Raw genomic sequence first — 17,147 nt, forward strand, 5'->3', positions numbered from 1 at the left:
CTCTGGTGACTGGCCAGTCCTCCCAGGGCTCCCATGGGGCTGGCAGCACCTTGGCGATGTGTAGGTGTCATTGGCATGTGGACAGGCAGCCTCTGCCTCTACCCTGCTCAGCTGGAGCTGTGACCCCGCTTCCTGTGGCCCGTCGAAGTGGGTGGGTGGGGATGCTGCTTGCCAGCTTCCGACCCTGGTGCTGGGGAATGAGGCCGGGAGAGCCAGGAGTCTCGGCTTTGTCCCTGAAGTGATGATGTGGAGAAGCAGCAGAAGATGCTGGGCTGTAAACAGGGCTGGTCTTTCCTGATTGGGTGCCCTTAGATTCCCTGCGGGGATGCAGCTTGAGGGAGATTCTGAGTGACCTAGTTTCTCGGGGGTGGGGACAAGAACAAGCCCTGGACTGTGGGCATGGCTGGCCCTCTTTTCCAGTCCTGATGCAGCTCTTGGGCTGGCAGAGCCATCTAAACCCCTGTTCTGATAGGTGTGGGGGCCCCAGATCAGTCTCAGGGTGGGCGTCCTGCCTCCCTGTCCCACCTCCCCCTGTGTGTGGGGGGCGGTCCTCTGTAGGATGAGAGGTGAGAACCGGGAGTACAGCCACCAACTTCATGGAGGGGGCGGGATGCAGTGCAGTCTGGCCCCTCCCTGGGCCAGGGCTACAAATACCCCTGGAGCCAGGGCACCAGCGCTGCTGTTGTACCAGCCCTTGCAGTCTGTCTCATGCCACAGACACACCCCCAGCCTGGACCTCAGACCTCTACTGGGACACAGATCCTGAGCCTATCCACACCCCTCAGGTGAGTGCAATGTGGGAGTGCTGAGCGGGGGCTGGATGGGAATGGACTCTCAATATTTGGGCCTCAGTTTCCCCATGGAAGAGGAGAGTGGAGAAGGCTGTGAGCCCAGCAGCACCCTGGGGAGACCTGGGAAGCAGCAGGGGGCGGACGGTGGGCAGCAGAACCTGCCTGGCCCGGCTCCCTAGGGCCAAGATGAAGAGTGGGCTGGTGTGTCCCACTCCAGGTCCGCGCTCACACCCGGCCGTGTCTGTCCCTCTAAGACCGCCCATGGGCGGGCCCCTGACCTTACTGGCCATGCTGTGGGCGCTGGGGGCTTCCAGAGCCCAGGCGCTGCGCATTGGAGCTTTCAACATCCAGAGCTTCGGAGACAGCAAAGTGTCGGACCCAGGCTGCGGCGGCGTCATTGCGCAAGTGAGGCTGGGGGCCCGGGGCGGGGTCGCTGCTGGGCTCCTCGGGCTGATCTGCGGCTCGCCTGACCCTGCACCTGCTGGCTCCTCCCCCAGATCCTGGCTGGTTATGATGTCATGCTCGTGCAGGAGGTGCGAGATCCCGACCTGAGCGCCGTGTCCGTGCTCATGGAGCAGATCAACAGGTGCGGCGGGCAGGGCCCAGCGTGGGAAGTCCCGGCCCGGACCCCAGGTCTCGGAGCGATGCCTTGACCCCAGGCCCGGCCCGTATCTCCGCAGCGTGTCCAGGCACGAGTACAACTTCGTGAGCAGTGAGCCCCTGGGTCGGGACCAGTATAAGGAAATGTACCTGTTCGTCTACAGGTGAGGGGAGGGGCCATGGGGCGCACGGAGCAGGGATCCTGCTCACGTCGCCCACCCGTCCTTTACCCCCTGCCCCCAGGAAGGACACGGTGTCGGTCGTGGACACGTATCAGTACCCGGACGCTGAGGACGCCTTCAGCCGGGAGCCGTTTGTGGTCAAGGTCTCAGCACCCGGCTCCGGTGAGGCCCCGCCCCCGCCGCCGGCCCCGCCCCGCCCCGCCGCCGGCTCCTGACACCCAGTCTCTCCTGCAGCCGCCACGGAGTTGGTGTTGATTCCACTGCACGCGGCGCCGCACCACGCTGTGGCCGAGATCGATGCGCTCTACGACGTGTACCTGGACGTGATCGACAAGTGGGGCACCGACGTAAGCGCCCCGCGTCCGCAAGGCCCCGCCCCGCCCCCACGACCCCACCCGGGAGGGAGTCGTGCTCCTGGGTTGGCCACAGAGCCTCAGACCTGCCCGCCGTGCCCCGCAGGACATCCTGTTTCTGGGCGACTTCAACGCCGACTGCAAATACGTGCGGGAGCAGGACTGGCCGGCCATCCGCCTGCGCAGCAGCGAGGTCTTCAAGTGGCTCATTCCGGACAGCGCCGACACAACGGTGGGCAACTCGGACTGCGCCTACGACCGCATCGTGGTCTGTGGCTCCCGCCTGCGCAAGAGCCTGAAGCATCAGTCAGCCACCGTGCACGACTTCCAGGAGGAATTCGGCCTGGACCAGACTCAGGCAAGTGCTGGACCGGGATCCCAACCTCAGGGCACCAGGCACTTGCCTTGCACTAGCGTTTCTAGAAAAGGCCCTTAGAGGTTCAGGTCTGGCCGAATGGAACAAACCTGCGGTGGCAGTGTAGGAAGCTCTTTCGTCCCTGGAGTGGGGTCCTGAGACTGTGCTCCCAGCCCACCCACAGGCCACAGCTGGCGTAGACGCCAACACCTCCCCCCAGATGCAGCAGTTTGTTTGGACACCCAGTGGGCCCCTTCCTGGGTGGGGGGCAGTTTTCCAGGGTGGTGCTTGTGGGACTGGCTGCTCAGCAGGGTCTCAGGCTTGGCCCCTTCTCCCTCCAGGCCCTGGCCATCAGTGACCATTTTCCTGTGGAGGTGACCCTCAAGTCCCACTGACAGCCCTGGGGCCTGGCTGGGGCAGACTGCCTGCAGACTCTGGCCACAAGGAGCAAGCCCCACAGACTCCTCCAGCATGGCCAGCCAACCCCCAGCGAGGCTGCAGGGCAGGGGCAGCTGGGCCTGGACAAGTGATGGGACCACTCGGAGCCCATTTCCCCATCTATGAAATGGGCTGCCACCACCTACCTCATAAGGTTATGAGAAACATCTTCCAGCATGCTGGGCACGCAGCTGAGCTCGATAAACAGCACACACTCAGCCAGGGCTCCACACACGTGTGGGCTCTGACTCCTCCAGGTCCCTTCTTAGGGCTCAGCCCTTCTGGGACACAGACCTTGGTCCTGCCACCCAGTGGATCCCTCCTCCCAGCCCACCTAGGGGACAAGGACAGCCTGGCCTGCCCACACATTTTTCTGCTGGGAACCGACCACTTCCAGACCTGGCTGGCTCCGGAAGACAGTGCCTGTGCCCACTGCCGGAAACTTCTTGCTCTTTGTGTAAACTAAGTGCTTCCAAGCACCTGAACTGAGTGCACATGGGTAAGTGCTCTCACACACACGTCGTGTGGATGTGCAAGGTCAACCTCCCAATCCTCAGTGATCCTCCTCCAGCCTCGGTTCCCAGGTCTGCAGGCCTCTAGCAGCACTTGTGGGTACGAGGGTCCTGTCCCACCCAGCACTGCAGCTGGCGGGGGGAGCTCAGGAAGGCTGTCCCCCTGCCCCCAGGCGGTTGGCGGCCCTGGGACTTGGGGAGACCCCCCTCACTGGTGAGCAGGCAGGCTGGGTTAGGGTCCCGCCCATAGAACCCCAACAACTCACTGTGGTACAGCCCCTTCAAAAGTGCCTTCCTGGTAGCTTCCTCCTCAGGAGCCTTGCACGGGGCAGAGGCTTGCCAGGGAAGCCTGCACTTGGGGTAAGCCCATCCCAAGGGTGGGGGACAAGCAGAACTGGGGTACACAGTGTAATTGACAGGGACCCGATGAGGTTGCTGGTTTTTGAAGCATCTCACCTTTGGCAAGATTTAATTGGCCTGAATTATACTGGAGAGTAAAACCTTTGTTTCCAAAGTTTGGACCACCTTTTCTTGCTAGATCTTTCTGAAATAACATTTAGGACACTTGCAATGTAAAGTGCCTCCCTTCTTTCTCTCCAAGTTACCCAGTTTCTCGGAAATTTGTGCAGGTTTTCCATCCAAACACGGTGGCCCAAGGTCTTTTCCCATTCCCTTCTCTTGTGGGGCTCATCAGAACCCACCAACTCCCTGGCCTTATGCCTCTAGCAATCAGGCGTCCCACCAGCCAGGAACGAGAAACTCGAGGGCTTTATTCTGCTCTGGGAAAAGACAGCACGCATGCTCAATGGTGACGTTGCCAAGGTCCAGGAGGGGCCCACCTACCAGTTTCTTATCCCAAGTCCAGACACTGCTTGCCAGCTGTGCCCCTGCCCACCCACCAGGCACAAAGGGCACTTGGGAGTGGCAGCAGGTCTTGGGACTATGGCTGTGAGGATCAGGGCCTTCTAGGGAGATGGGCAAAACAAAGAGCTCGAAGTAATTTTAAATGGGCAAAGACCGGACTTGAGTCCTCTAGAGCCACGGTGCCCACAAGGATGGGTTTGGCCAAAACCCTGGCGGGCAGCACTGCCCTCAGCCTTTCCTCTGTCGGAGCTTCTCCAAGTACGCCTGCAGCGACTTCTGGATGGAGTCTCTGCAGACGAAGCTGACAAAGTTCTGGGTGTCGGCGTCGCGCTGCCTCAGCAGGCGGTCGGCGGTGGCCTTTCGCATCATGTTCTTGGTCAGCTGGCGCGCGTGATCTGAAGAAGATGGGGCCCACCTGTGAGGACCCGGGCTCTGCGCCGGGGAGCGGTATTGCTGAGCTGCCCCAGACGGTTCCAGCCGAAACTCCGGCGGAAAACTCAAGTGAGCAAAGGGAAGAAAAGGAAAACCACCCGTCCCCTGCTGTCTGCCGACTGCTTTTAAAAACGCACAGGATGATACTGTGAAAACTGCCTTGTCAGCCCGTTATTTTCCCTCAGCTATATCATCAGGAATATCGTCTATGTCGCTAACTATTCTTTACCACGTCTTTAATGGCTGGCTGTGCAGTATTTGGGCATCAGCAAACCTGGTCCCCCACAGCTTAAGAGCTAAGAATGGTGGTTGCATTTTTACATACGGTGGGAAAAACATTTTAAAGGCTAGTATTTTGTGACATGTAAAACTCACCTGAAATTCAGAATTCAGTGGCTTGTTGCTCCAGTAACACTAGATATACTTCCTAGTTCACACACCCGCAGCCCTCACTCCGGTGCTGTGGTTATGGCAGTGACCGTGTGACCAGCAAAGCCGGACATCTCCCTGGCCCTTTACAGACAGTCTGCTGACCCCTGGTTTCTACTGTCGTTGACATAAGCACTCCTATTGCCAGATGTAGAACCTAAGAGCTGTTTCCAGTTGTCTGTGTAGTAGGTTGAATAGTGGACCCCGGAAAGGTATGTTTAAGTAGCCTGATTAGGAAAAAGATTTTTGCAGAGGTAACTAAGATGAGATCATCTTGGATTTAGGATGGGCCCTAAATCCAGGGAGGGCTTCCCTGGTGGCTCAGTTGGTAAAGAATCTGCCCACAATGCAGGACACTGCCTGCCATGTAGGAGATCCAGGTTTGATCCCTAGGAGACCTAGGAAGATCCCCTAGAGAAGGAAATGGCAACCCACTCCAGTATTCTTGACTGGGAAATCCCGTGGACAGAGGAGCTGGGTGGGCTATGGTCTGTGGAGTTGCAGAGAGTTGGGCACGACTTAGTGACTAAACCCCAATAACCATTGCCTAAATCCAGGGACGGGTGTCCTTAGAAGGAACGGGAGGTCTGAGATATAGAAACATGTAGAGAAGGTGTGTGAAGACACAGACAGGGGCTGGAGTGATGCAGCCTCAGCCCAGGAGTCTCTGGAGCCCCTGAAGATGAAAGAGGCAGGAAGGTGCCTCCCCAGGGCCTCTGCAGGGAGCAAGGCCCTGCTCACACCCTGATTTTAGACTCTGGCCTCCAGACTGTGCGAGAACGCATTTCCCTTGTTTTAAGCACCTAAGCGCCCTCACCCCTCAATTCTCCGTCTTGTCACTTGTTACACCAGCCTCAGGACATGAAGTCAGTCTGCTACTGTGAGCGGCTCATCTGTGTATGGCTTGAGAACTCCTGGTCTTACGAGGAGCCTCAGGCTGAGAGGGGAGGGGGCTCTGCCAGCCCACTGGCATCCCCACCCACCCCTCACCTGGAACGGCCAGCCACCGGGCCATCTCCGAGAGCGCCGTGCTCTGCACCTGGTCCTCTGGCACCACCTGGTCCACCAGGCCCACCTGGAGGGCCTCTGCCGGGGGGAAGAGCGACCCCAGCTGCAGGGCCTGCTCCGAGGCGCGGTGCCCGATGGTGTTCACATATGTGTCTTTGAGCCTGGAAACAGACACCAACTCGGAGTTGGGGCTTGGGGCTCCTGGCCAGGGGGTGGGGGCGGTGGGCCTGGCCCCCGGCCTTACCAGAAGGGGGCGATGATGCCCAGCAGGGTCTCGTTCAACCCTATGCGGTACTTGGGGTTGTCAGCCAGGACCCGGCAGTCACAGGAGAGGGCGATGATACAGCCCCCCGCGGGGCAGGCTCCCTGCAAGGAAAGCCAGACCGCTGGGCTCCGGAGAGCTGGCCTCGCGCATGCACCCGGGTGCCTCCAGCCCCCTCCCCGTGCTGCACCAACCCCATCTGGGGGTGTGCGCAGTGGGACTTGCTCGCCCATCAGCCCGCACACCCCTCTTCCCTCAGGCTCATGTCAGGGCTGCGAGTGGCTTCTCCTCTCTGCTCGTCTGGTCCCTCAGACGCCAACACGCAAGGAGCCTAGGCTGTCACCTCACTCCTGCTCCAGATGGCCCGGGGCCACCACTGTCCTCACCTCTCGCACCCACTGTCCACACGGAGGTGGCCGGCCGCCCAGCCCCACGAGTCTTCCCAAGCCTGGCCCTCCTCCTCTCCAGCCAGCTCAGGCCCCTGGCCTCTGCCCCACCCTTGCCTTAGGTTAGGCCAAAGCGATGCTCCCCAGAGGTGACCATGGGCCCTGGCTCCCGTCCCCACACTCACCCCCAGCATGTGGCCCCCTCTTCTCACCTAGTCTGTAACGGCAAGCTGACGACCTCTGCAGACCTCCCTGACTGCCCCCTTCCTCCCTGAGGGCTTTCTAATGGAGGGCCACGTTCACCTACCCCAAGGGCTGGCCCACAGTCAGCAACCCAGGTGGCCCCCAGGAGGAACACGCACGTTGATGGCGGCAACCAGCACCAGGCTGGACAGGTACGTCCGCAGCCACAGCTCCTGCATGGCCTTCCAGTACTCAGCGCAGTGGGCCGGGTTTCTCCCACATATCTCCGTCAGGTCCAGGCCGGCGCAGAAGACCCTGGGGCAGTCCTGGGGGGGCGGGGGCACCGTCAGAGTCCACCCCGGGGGTGCACAGGCACTCGAGGGCCAGAGGAGCTGAAGTCACGCTCACCAGCAGGATGCCTCCCCCAAGCCCCCTGAGCTGGGGGCTCCTGGAACTCAGCTGGGACACCCTGGCCTGTCCCCTCTGCATCCTGCCATATTCTTCCCCTTCCAGCTTCAAACGGGATGGGCAGGCAGCAGGGCCAGGCGCTCCCCAGGGACATAAAATACGGGCCCTGTGTACCTGTGCACATGGCCCAGGCAAAGGAGTCAAGAGGCCGGGGAGGCTCCTGACATCAGAGAGGACACGTATTCTTGGCTAACCCCAAAGGGCCAGCAAACCAAAGACCCGCAGAGGAGGAGGGAGCGGCAAGCGGTCAAGAAGACACCCCTCCCCTCCGCCATAGGCCATCACTCATGAGACCGAAGGCTGGGGTGGGGGTGCAGACCAAGACAGAAGGGGACCAGTGCTCCCAGTGTGGACACCAGGTTCTGGGCACTCAGAGAAGAATGCAGGCCGGGGCAGGAGGGGACCCCCGGCTGTCACACGGGGAACCTGTGCCTGGGTTTCCCGCAAGCCCTCGCTGGAGCATGTCCGGCATCCGAGGCTGCTGTGAGGTTGCTGATAGCGGTCACTGCTGCAGATGACAGCCACCCCCGCCCCCCAGTGTCCATGAGGAGGGGCGGTCACACTCAACATCCCCTACATCCTCATACAAAGTGACTGAAGCCAAATGCAGGGCAGGCGTAAACGCGCCCTGAGCTTCTCACACACACGGTGCCCGTGTGTGCACAGCACCTGCAGGCTGGCCTTGTGTGGGACGCGGACCAGTCTTGCCTCTAAAAAGCACCCCTGGGGGGGGAAGCTGGGCCATCGGTATGGGTGTCCTCCTGTCTCACCGGCCGGAATCTTGGGGGTGGTGAGCCGCCCTGCTCCAACGATGTGGCAGGACGGCCGTCCAGCTTCCCAGCCTTCCTTCTTAACCTCCTCCCGCCGCAAGCCCCTGGCTCCTCCTCCCCACCATCCCCCAAATTCAACACACTTTCTCAGCACCGAAGTGGACGGGCCGACGGTGCGGCCCACAGTCCTGGCACTGGAGGAAAGCAAAGGCAAAGAATTCTATTCTGGATGCGAGCAAAGCAGCTGCATCGATGCCAGCCGGGGCGACTTCTGCCAGACAGAAGGCATGGGGGCTGGCCTGCTTCTGCGACTTCTGAGCTCAGTGATTCTTTTGCAGGGGGTCGAGGTCAGGAGCGAGCGAGCAAGGGAAACTGCTGTCTGTTCTCGCTCCCTCCCCCGACCCCGCTGTAGCAGGGGCCCCAATAAAGCCTTGCCTGAATTTCTTGTCGGGCCTCTAGTCAATTTCTATTGGATGAGCAAGGCCAAGAACCCTGGTCGGTACCAGATTTATGGCCCCCAGTGTGTGGCTCATCCCCTTCTGCGGAGGGGCTCTGGGCACCTCTGGGACCCTGAACGCAGCTTCCCAGTGGGCAGCAAGTGGCCACCTGAAGCCTGTCTTCCTGACCCCGGGGGCTCAGGTCCCTCATCTAGGCAACACTGTCCCCGCCTCCTCGTCCTTTCCCCGCTCCTGCCATTTCTCTGCTTCTCCTCTCTGTCCTCTCCTTTCGAGAGTGCACACCGGGCAGCCACAGCCTCACTCCTCTCGGCTGGTGAGACCTCTCGCCGCCCATGGTGCACCTCGACCTGCGGCCAGCAGAGGCCAGAGAGGCCAGCCTCACCCGTGCGGACCCTGGCCTCGTGGGCCATCCCTGCCAGGAGAGTCACAGTGAGAGGTTCAGTCCGCATGTCGGGTAGTGCCTGGAAGGCCCACTGAGTTTTCCTGTTCTTTCTCTTTTTCAGTCTTTTCTGCCCCTCCCGTTTTACCTCTCCCTTGATCCTCACACCTGCACTCCCATCCTTTTTTATCTGGAAAACTTGCCGTATCCACGAGCTTTTGTCATTGGTATCTTTGTCTTACGTCGTTCTGTCTGTCCAGCTGCCCTGCTTATGTGGGCGCGGTGGAGGACTTAGGCCTTGAAATACAAAGGCAGCCCTTGTACTGTATGTCTTGAACACTGCTTAAGACTCCAACCCTGGGTTACTTGGTGGGATTTTAAAGAACAGAAAAGAAAGGAGCTTTCGTTTCTCCCTTCTCTGCCTCTGCAATGGAACTGCGCTGACTGCGCGCTCGGGAACTACCTGATTCATCTGTGTCCCTCAGAATGAAGGGAAAAAGCGTCGGGGGAGGGCATTTTAAATTCAAGCGGGAAAACTACGAGGCCTCTGGCTCTGTCTTTATGTAAAAATTAACTTGTAAATGGGCTGTCTTCAATTAGCTTAAAGGCAATTGAGCCCTTATATATTCTCAGAAGCATAGAAGAGGCTCATCAGAATACATTTTGGGCTCCTGTGATCTGGGAAAATAGTCAATATTTAATTAACTTCTGGTATTAGTGCTGGCTTAGGCCTGTGGGTTTAAGTAACTCAGACCTGTACTTTAGAGTCACACACGTTAAGTACAATACTTTCACTGTACCTAGGGTTACTGAAAGGAAGTGCATACTGTTCCTGTTGTAAAATTTGTCACCAGGGAAGCAACCCAACATGATTAAATTTTTAAGTAAGCGTAAATGGGATTAGAGCTTTTTGGTAAAACTCTAGAGGAATAGTTTTGTGTTGAAAACATCCATCTCAAGCAGTCCCTCCCAATGTTGGTACCTTACAAACTAAAACGAAGTAAAATGAAAGGAATTCACTGGGTTCAAGGACCATTTCAAATAAGATGAAACAATCAGAACACGGATGGCTAAACAGGTGTAAGCTGACCTACTTCTGTCTTCTTGTCAAAGAGAAAAGAAGCTGTTTGGTGCTACTTTGAGATGGCCTCTGCCAACCTACAGAATGCCAGTGCAGAAGGCCCTTCGTGGCAGCTTAAGGAAAGCTGGGTGTGTTTTCATAAGGGTGTATGAGGAGCATAAATACGTTTTGTTTGTTAAAGGAAAAAGAATGATTCTGTCCTAAAGCTGGTTATTTCTCAATGGAAAGGGCAAGGGACAAAGTATGGCTAATGAAAGTTGCAGAAGGTCTGCTGAAGAGAAACACGGAGAAGAGAGTTTTTATGTGGTCAGGACTTTCCAAGGTTGAAATCAATTTAACTGGGTAAGTGGGTTTTATTCAGAGCAGGCTGATGCAAGGCGTGATTTGGTTTCTGTCTCTCATAAGAGAACAAATTTTCGTGGAATGCCGCTTTTGACATCAGGTTGTGTGAGTTTCTGTGCCTTTATGTGATCTGTAATGACCTTTGCAATCTTTTTGTTTTCCACCTTAGATCAAGAAATAATTGTTTCACAGTGACCTCGATTCTATCAACCTACGATTCTATCTATCTATTCTAAAACATTGTGAGATTTTGGGTGGACTTTCCAAATATCAAATTGAAATTATAGTTCTTTTGACGTCCAGCTAACTTCGAAACTGATGTCCCCAGAGAGATCCAAAGCTAACTGGGTTCATTGGCTGTGTTAAATTCCATGGGAACACTGTCCAAACTCACTGTTGCCTATCTCAGATGGGACCATCAGGCTGTCCCCAGTTTTATCGCGATCACCAAACAGATGGGGAGGGGGCTTGGGGTGCTTCCGCTGTCCAGTCTCTCCCCTTACTCTACGTCCAAAAACCCCGTGGGAACACTCCCAGCTCGAGGCTCTCAGGTCCTGGCCCCGTGACATTTCCCACTGCGCCCAGTTCCAGTTCCTCCAGGATCTCCTTCCCTCCAGGCCCCAGCAGCCCAGACACTGTGACTACCTACTGGGCTGGCCACTTCCAAGCAGCCCACTTCCTAGGCTTTCAGTTCAGTTTAGTCGCTCAGTCGTGTCCGACTCTTGGCGACCCCATGAACTGCAGCACGCCAGGCCTCCCCGTCCATCACCAACTCCCGGAGTTCACTCAGACTCATGTCCATCGAGTCAGTGATGCCATCCAGCAATCTCATCCTCTGTCATCCCGTTCTCCTCCTGCCCCCAATCCCTCCCAGCATCTGAATCTTTTCCAGTGAGTCAACTCTTCACTTGAGGTGGCCAAAGAACTGGACTTTCAGCTTTAGCATCAGTCCTTCCAATGAACACCCAGGACTGATCTCCTTCAGAATGGATTGGTTGGATCTCCTTGCAGTCCAAGGGACTCTCAAGAGTCTTCTCCAACACCACAGTTCAAAAGCATCAATTCTTCGGCGTTCAGCTTTCTTCACAGTCCAACTCTCACATCCATGCATGACCACTGGAAAAACCATAGCCTTGACTAGATGGACCTTTGTTGGCAAAGTAATTTCTCTGCTTTTGAATATGCTATCTAGGTTGGTCATAACTTTCCTTCCAAGGAGTAAGCGTCTTTTAATTTCATGGCTGTAGTCACCATCGGCAGTGATTTTGGAGCCCCCAAAAATAAAGTCTGACACTTTCCACTGTTTCCCCATCTATTTCCCATGAAGCGATGGGACGACATGCCATGATCTTCGTTTTCTGAATGTTGAGCTTTAAGCCAACTTTTTCACTCTCCACTTTCACTTTCATCAAGAGGCTTTTTAGTTCCTCTTCACTTTCTGCCATAAGGGTGGTGTCATCTGCATATCTGAGGTTATTGATATTTCTCCCAGCAATCTTGATTCCAGCTTGTGCTTCTTCCAGTCCAGCGTTTCTCATGATGTACTCTGCATATAAGTTAAATAAGCAGGGTGACAATATACAGCCTTGACGTACTCCTTTTCCTATTTGGAACTGGTCTGTTGTTCCATGTCCAGTTCTAACTGTTGCTTCCTGACCTGCATATAGGTTTCTCAAGAGGCAGGTCAGGTGGTCTGGTATACCCATCTCTCAGAATTTTCCACAGTTTATTGTGATGCACACAGTCAAAGGCTTTGGCATAGTCAATAAAGCAGAAATAGATGTTTTTCTGGAACTCTCTTGCTTTTTCCATGATCCAGTGGATGTTGGCAATTTGATCTCTGGTTCTTCTTCCTTTTCAGATGCACAATCTCACATCACCCCCACATCAGGGACACTGTTACATCATAAGACGTGAGCATCAGAGACAGCAGATCCCCCTCCGGAGAGCCCTGGCGGCACACTGGCACTGGCTGGGAGGGCTCCTCCAGGGAACCCCTCACGCGAGGGACCAGAGATGGCTGGCTAGGAATCGACGGGAGAGCAGAGGACTCTCACTCCAGAAGGTGAGAAGGGCATTTGGAGGACCCTCGAGCCCCTCCTGACAAAAGCCTCCTGGTGAAATGCCCCTGGGACCCGAGATTTCATTTCTAGGAGTGCTCTCGGCCGAAGGTTTCTCAACATGGGAGGATCCTCTTCTAAGCCAAAAGAAACACCTCGGGACCGTATCCTTAAAAACTGGAAATCTAAAAAAGCAGATGGGCTGAAAAGGGAAAAACTTAAACTGTACTCTAACACTCCTTGGCCTTTATATAAGTTGGGGGGATGGAAAAAAACTGTGAGGGAAGAATTATAAACATATGTACAAACTCAAAATATGCCTTCCTTGTTTTACATGCCCATGCAGCTATCTGGAGAGAAAGGAGACTTTTATCGTACTTTTTTAGAAAGAGGACTTGGGGCTGAGATTTTACATCTCATAGAAGCAAAACTCTAAATGAGGCTAGATTCCCTGGCCAAGATTATACCTGATAAGGACTAGATGGACTTTTGTTGTCAAAGTGATGTCTCTGCTTTTTAATATGCTGTCTAGGTTGGTCATAGCTTTTCTTCCAAGGAGCAAGTGTCTTTTAATTTCATGGCTGCAGTCACCATCTGCAGTGATTTTGGAGTCCCCCAAAATAAAGTTTCTCACTGTTACCATTTTTTCCCCATCTATTTGCCATGAGTGATGGGACCGGATGCCATGATCTTAGTTTTCTGAATGTTAAGCAGAAAAGGAGTGGTTTGTGCAACTGCCAATACTTTTTGTCACATAGGAAGTTAACACCTCCTTCCAGGTAGAAACCAACACCAAGACCCGGAGGAATGCTATGGGGAGGGAGGAGGGAGGAGAGTTCAGGATGGGGAACATATGTATACCTGTGGATTCATTTCGATATATGGCAAAACCAATACAATATTGTAAAGTTAAAAAATAGAATAAAATTAAAAAAAAAAAAAAGAAACCAACACCAAGAAAATCTGTCAACAAGCCATTTGACTTCCACAGATAATTATCTACTAATCCTTGCCATTCAATGTGGGCAAGGAAATGAAAACTGGTTCTCCAGCTTGTTCTCTTCGATCCCGCAAGGCATAAAGTCTTCTGCCAGGAGGTTTTCACTTTCTCACAGCCCTTGTCAGTCATATGATTTATGCTGCATTTTGTCTGGTGCGGTGTTGTCTGCCTACTGTTGTAAACCTGCAACTAAGACTTTTCGGTCCAAGGAGAATTCAGAAGGAAAAAGCCTGCCCTGAGACCTCGGCTCTAGGACCTGCCTGGAGAGGGATGGGGAGCACTGCTCTTGGAACAAGCACAGTCTCGGGGGCCAGCCTGGGCGCCAGGAAGCTGCTGAAAACCAAGTCCGCACAGGGTCCAGACTTCGTGAAGTCGCGTGGTTTCAAGGTCACCCCTGCCCAAAGGAACCCGCTCTCACCTACATCCAGGCCCGGGTATGGAGCACCGAGGCCTGCCCCAGGGCTTGGCCCCACAACTGCGTGGGCCTGGGAGGCGGTCGGGGACAGAGGCATCAGCCGCCTGCGGGCGAACCGGCTGCCCCCAGCCCAGCTCCCTCGAGTCACACCCAGGACTATGACCCCTGAAGGCCTGCAATCGCACCCGCACTTGGGCTGCCTGGGTTTTCTCCAGCCTGTGATGTGTGTGGAGGCTTTCTGAGCTCGGGGCCTTGGGGGAAGCTAAGGAGCACTCACGGAAGTCAGGATGACGCCACGGAAGGTCTTGTCATTCTCCAGCTTCTCCAGGCTGATGACCAGCTCCGTCAGCAGCTCCAGGCTGAGGGCATTTATGGGGGGATTCCTCAACTTCATCACGGCTACCCCTAGTTTGAAAACAAAGAGGACAAAGCTTGTTGCCAGCACAAGATGGGTGCCCCCAGTCACCTATGCGAAGGCCATGGGAAGACACACAGCTGTTGGGTTTTTAAATTGAGGTGAGATTCACGTATCTTATAATAAAGGGAACCCTGTACACATTGGCAGTTACCATTCCTCCCATCCCAGCCCCTGTGTGTGTACTAAGTCACTTCAGGCAAGTCGGACTCTTTGAGACCCTACGGACCAAAGTCCACCAGGCTCCTTTGTCCATAGAATTCTCCAGGCAAGAATACTGGAATGGGTTGCCATGCCCTCCTCCACGGATCTTCCTGACCCAGGGATCACTGATCACTGATCTCCTTCTTGTTCCTATGGACTTGCCAACTGTGGACATTTTATGGAAGCGGAATCATAGAAAATATGTGACCTTTTGTGTCTGTCTGCTTTCACTGAATGTTTTCAAGGTTCATCCACGAAGTAGCAAGTGTCAGTGGTTCATTCCTTCTCAAGGTCAAATAACTTTCCATGACCTGTGTACAGCAGGTTCTGCTTATCCATTCACCGGCCAGTGGACACTTGAGTTAGTTCCACTTTTTGGCTATTGAGAGTCATGCTGCTGGGAGCACTCACATACACATTTTTGTTGATCTTTTTTGGGGGGGTTAAGTGCATTTTACTTTTAGACAACCTACATGACACGTTTTTTTTCCCTCACAAACAAGGCCTCCACTCCAAATAAATCAATGTTCAAAACAAATGAAGAGCTCACGATGATATCAGTCCAATTTTCTCCCAGATACCAAGTCTGACATCCTCATGGGAGCAGACGGCCTTATTGTAAGTGAGCAACTCTAAGAACTAGATGTGTGAGGAGGAACTCCAGTGGGCGCTTCTGGTTCACACTTGTTTAAGGATCAAGGGTAAGAATATCAGGGGCCGGATGTTCTTAAAACTCTCCATTTAAACATACATTCTGCCAACAGCAGGAAAAGCGGGAGTGAAGGGCCTGCCCCTGTGGACAGCACGGCTGCTGGCCCGGCTGAGGCCGTCTGTACCCAGCGCCTGGCCCAAGGGCAGACCCTAGGGGCCTCAGAAATGTCATCCTACGCAGAAGAATCAATCTGAATTTTCAGAAGTGAGCTCCCCAAACGTGGTTCGTAGGTAAGTTTCTGAAGCTGACTCTGGATCTTTGCTGTTTAGTGAGACAGTATCTAAGAGCTTGGGGGAAAGGTAGAGGCCAAAGGGGAACAGATGGACTTCGATATCACCAGTTAAATAATCACACCCCTGGCATGGGGTGGGTACAAAATAAATGTTTCTTGAATGTTGAACAGAATCCAAAATCAACTTTTTAAGAAAATATTATTTTTAATGGGGGGATAATTGCTTTACAATATTGTGTTGGTTTCTGCCATACATCAACATGATAGCATTTTGGCACTTAAATGAAAACATTTTATAAAGCACTTTTACTCCATTAATTCCTCCAAGTCTCAAGATGCCTGAAGGCCACCTGGGTCTGGCAATGAGAACCATGCCTGGCTTTCAGTCAAACTCAACCTCCTACCAGGATAAGCCGGCAATGTTTATTTAGGAGGCTCGGAGGTGGGAGGCCACTAGACAGCTTGTCCTAAAATCTATCTGTCTCTGCCCCCAGGCCCGCTCAGGACCTAGCTCTGAAGGGCTCTCTGGTGGAGAAAGCACAGCTTTTTCTTTCAAAAGTGCTCTTTCTACCTCTTTTTTTTACCCACCTTGGAGACTTTTAAGAGGTGTTCTGATGGGGGTGGGTAGGAGTGATTTTACTTGTGGATCCTGGCTGTAATTAAAAAATATCTGCTGGGTTCTGTGCCACCTGGGAGTATTAACAAAAAGTTAAAAATGTTATTCCAAGATGCTTCCAATTATTTTCACTTCCCAAGTTAATAGCACATACCCCAAACTTTAAAAACAGAAACATGTTTATCTTCATAATGAACTGGGGCGGGGGGCTTGTGGTGGCGGTAGCGGTCGTGGTGAAACAACTCGACTGGTGATGACCCTTAGCTTTGAACTCAGCAGAAACATACTTCAAAATCAGGTTTTATCTCGGTCCGGATTCTAGGTCTGGGTCCGGAGCCGGGGGCCCCGCGGAGCCCGCTCTGCTGCCGGCTGCGCCCCGTTCCCCACCGCGGGGATGCCGGGCGCTCGGGGGCGCTTACCTGAGGCCGCGTCCGGCTCCACCAGCACCCGCTGGCTTCCGAAGCGCCGCGCGCCATCCCCGCCGCCGCCGGCCGCCGGCTCCGTGCGCCCAAGTGTCGTGCCCCGGAGCAGCGCCCCTGCGGAGGTAGGCGAGAGATTGTTTATCCCGCGCGCCCGGAGCCCCCACTCCCCCGCGGCCCCGCGCCCCGCGCCGGTCACGCACACGGACGGAGCAGGGCGCGTTCGGCAAAGCGTACTCCCGACGCCAGCGCCATCTTGGCCGAGAATGGGCAGGTCGCGGCGCCGGGGTGTGATCTTGCAGTCCGCCCCGCCCCCGGGGCCCGGGCCGCTCCTCCAGGGCGGAGCCTCGGGCTCCGGGGAACAGGACGTCTGGGCAGATTGGACTGCACGTAAGTCACGGAGCCAGGGGTTTGCGCTCAGCGGCGGCCAGGGCCTGCGGGGACCTGGCTCCGGCCACCCCGCAGAGCGTGGGCACTGGAGCGCCACTTCCTGCTGGCCACCGGACTTGCAGCTGCTAGCTTAGCCTGGGGCAGAACAGCCCGGTGACAGAGAACTCAACTTTCACCTTCTCAAGATGCAGCTCATTTCACCGGGGCTCCTCCTGGGGGAGGGGGAGGCGACCGCTTCCCTTTGCCCTCAATCCTGCTGAACACACACTGTGCTGGCATTCGGTTTGAAAACGCTGGCACAGTAAGGGGCAAGGGATTATAATGTCTTAAGCGTTCTTCCTTCTGGAACAAACTCGTTTTTGAGGTGGGGAAATTTTTCCATGGCCATCGA

The 17,147-nt window shown here is 55.0% G+C and overlaps 2 protein-coding genes across 4 annotated transcripts; one reads left to right on the forward strand and one right to left on the reverse strand.

Annotated features, from left to right (window-relative positions):
• The first annotated feature begins 4 nt into the window (after positions 1–4).
• On the forward strand, positions 5–3,745 carry DNASE1L2 (deoxyribonuclease 1 like 2). Of its 2 annotated transcripts, NM_001105019.1 has the most exons (8): positions 688–785; positions 1,046–1,196; positions 1,289–1,377; positions 1,472–1,555; positions 1,635–1,735; positions 1,808–1,920; positions 2,033–2,284; positions 2,623–3,745. In NM_001105019.1, exons 2-8 carry the CDS (start codon positions 1,053–1,055, stop codon positions 2,674–2,676), a joined length of 837 nt encoding a protein of 278 aa, NP_001098489.1. In that variant the 5' UTR covers positions 688–785; positions 1,046–1,052; the 3' UTR covers positions 2,677–3,745. The 2 variants fall into 2 exon arrangements, with proteins under 2 accessions (XP_059737438.1, NP_001098489.1); XM_059881455.1 differs by having other exon boundaries at positions 5–1,196.
• Positions 3,746–3,980: 235 nt separating this feature from the next.
• On the reverse strand, positions 3,981–16,634 carry ECI1 (enoyl-CoA delta isomerase 1). Of its 2 annotated transcripts, NM_001046396.2 has the most exon segments (7): positions 3,981–4,490; positions 5,947–6,125; positions 6,209–6,330; positions 6,975–7,121; positions 14,046–14,173; positions 16,367–16,483; positions 16,570–16,634. In NM_001046396.2, coding segments are annotated over 7 exon segments (912 nt in total). In that variant the 5' UTR covers positions 16,622–16,634; the 3' UTR covers positions 3,981–4,323.
• Positions 16,635–17,147: the final 513 nt, after the last annotated feature.

Source organism: Bos taurus, chromosome 25, assembly GCF_002263795.3.
Source record: "Bos taurus isolate L1 Dominette 01449 registration number 42190680 breed Hereford chromosome 25, ARS-UCD2.0, whole genome shotgun sequence".
NCBI classification, from domain to species: domain Eukaryota; kingdom Metazoa; phylum Chordata; class Mammalia; order Artiodactyla; family Bovidae; genus Bos; species Bos taurus.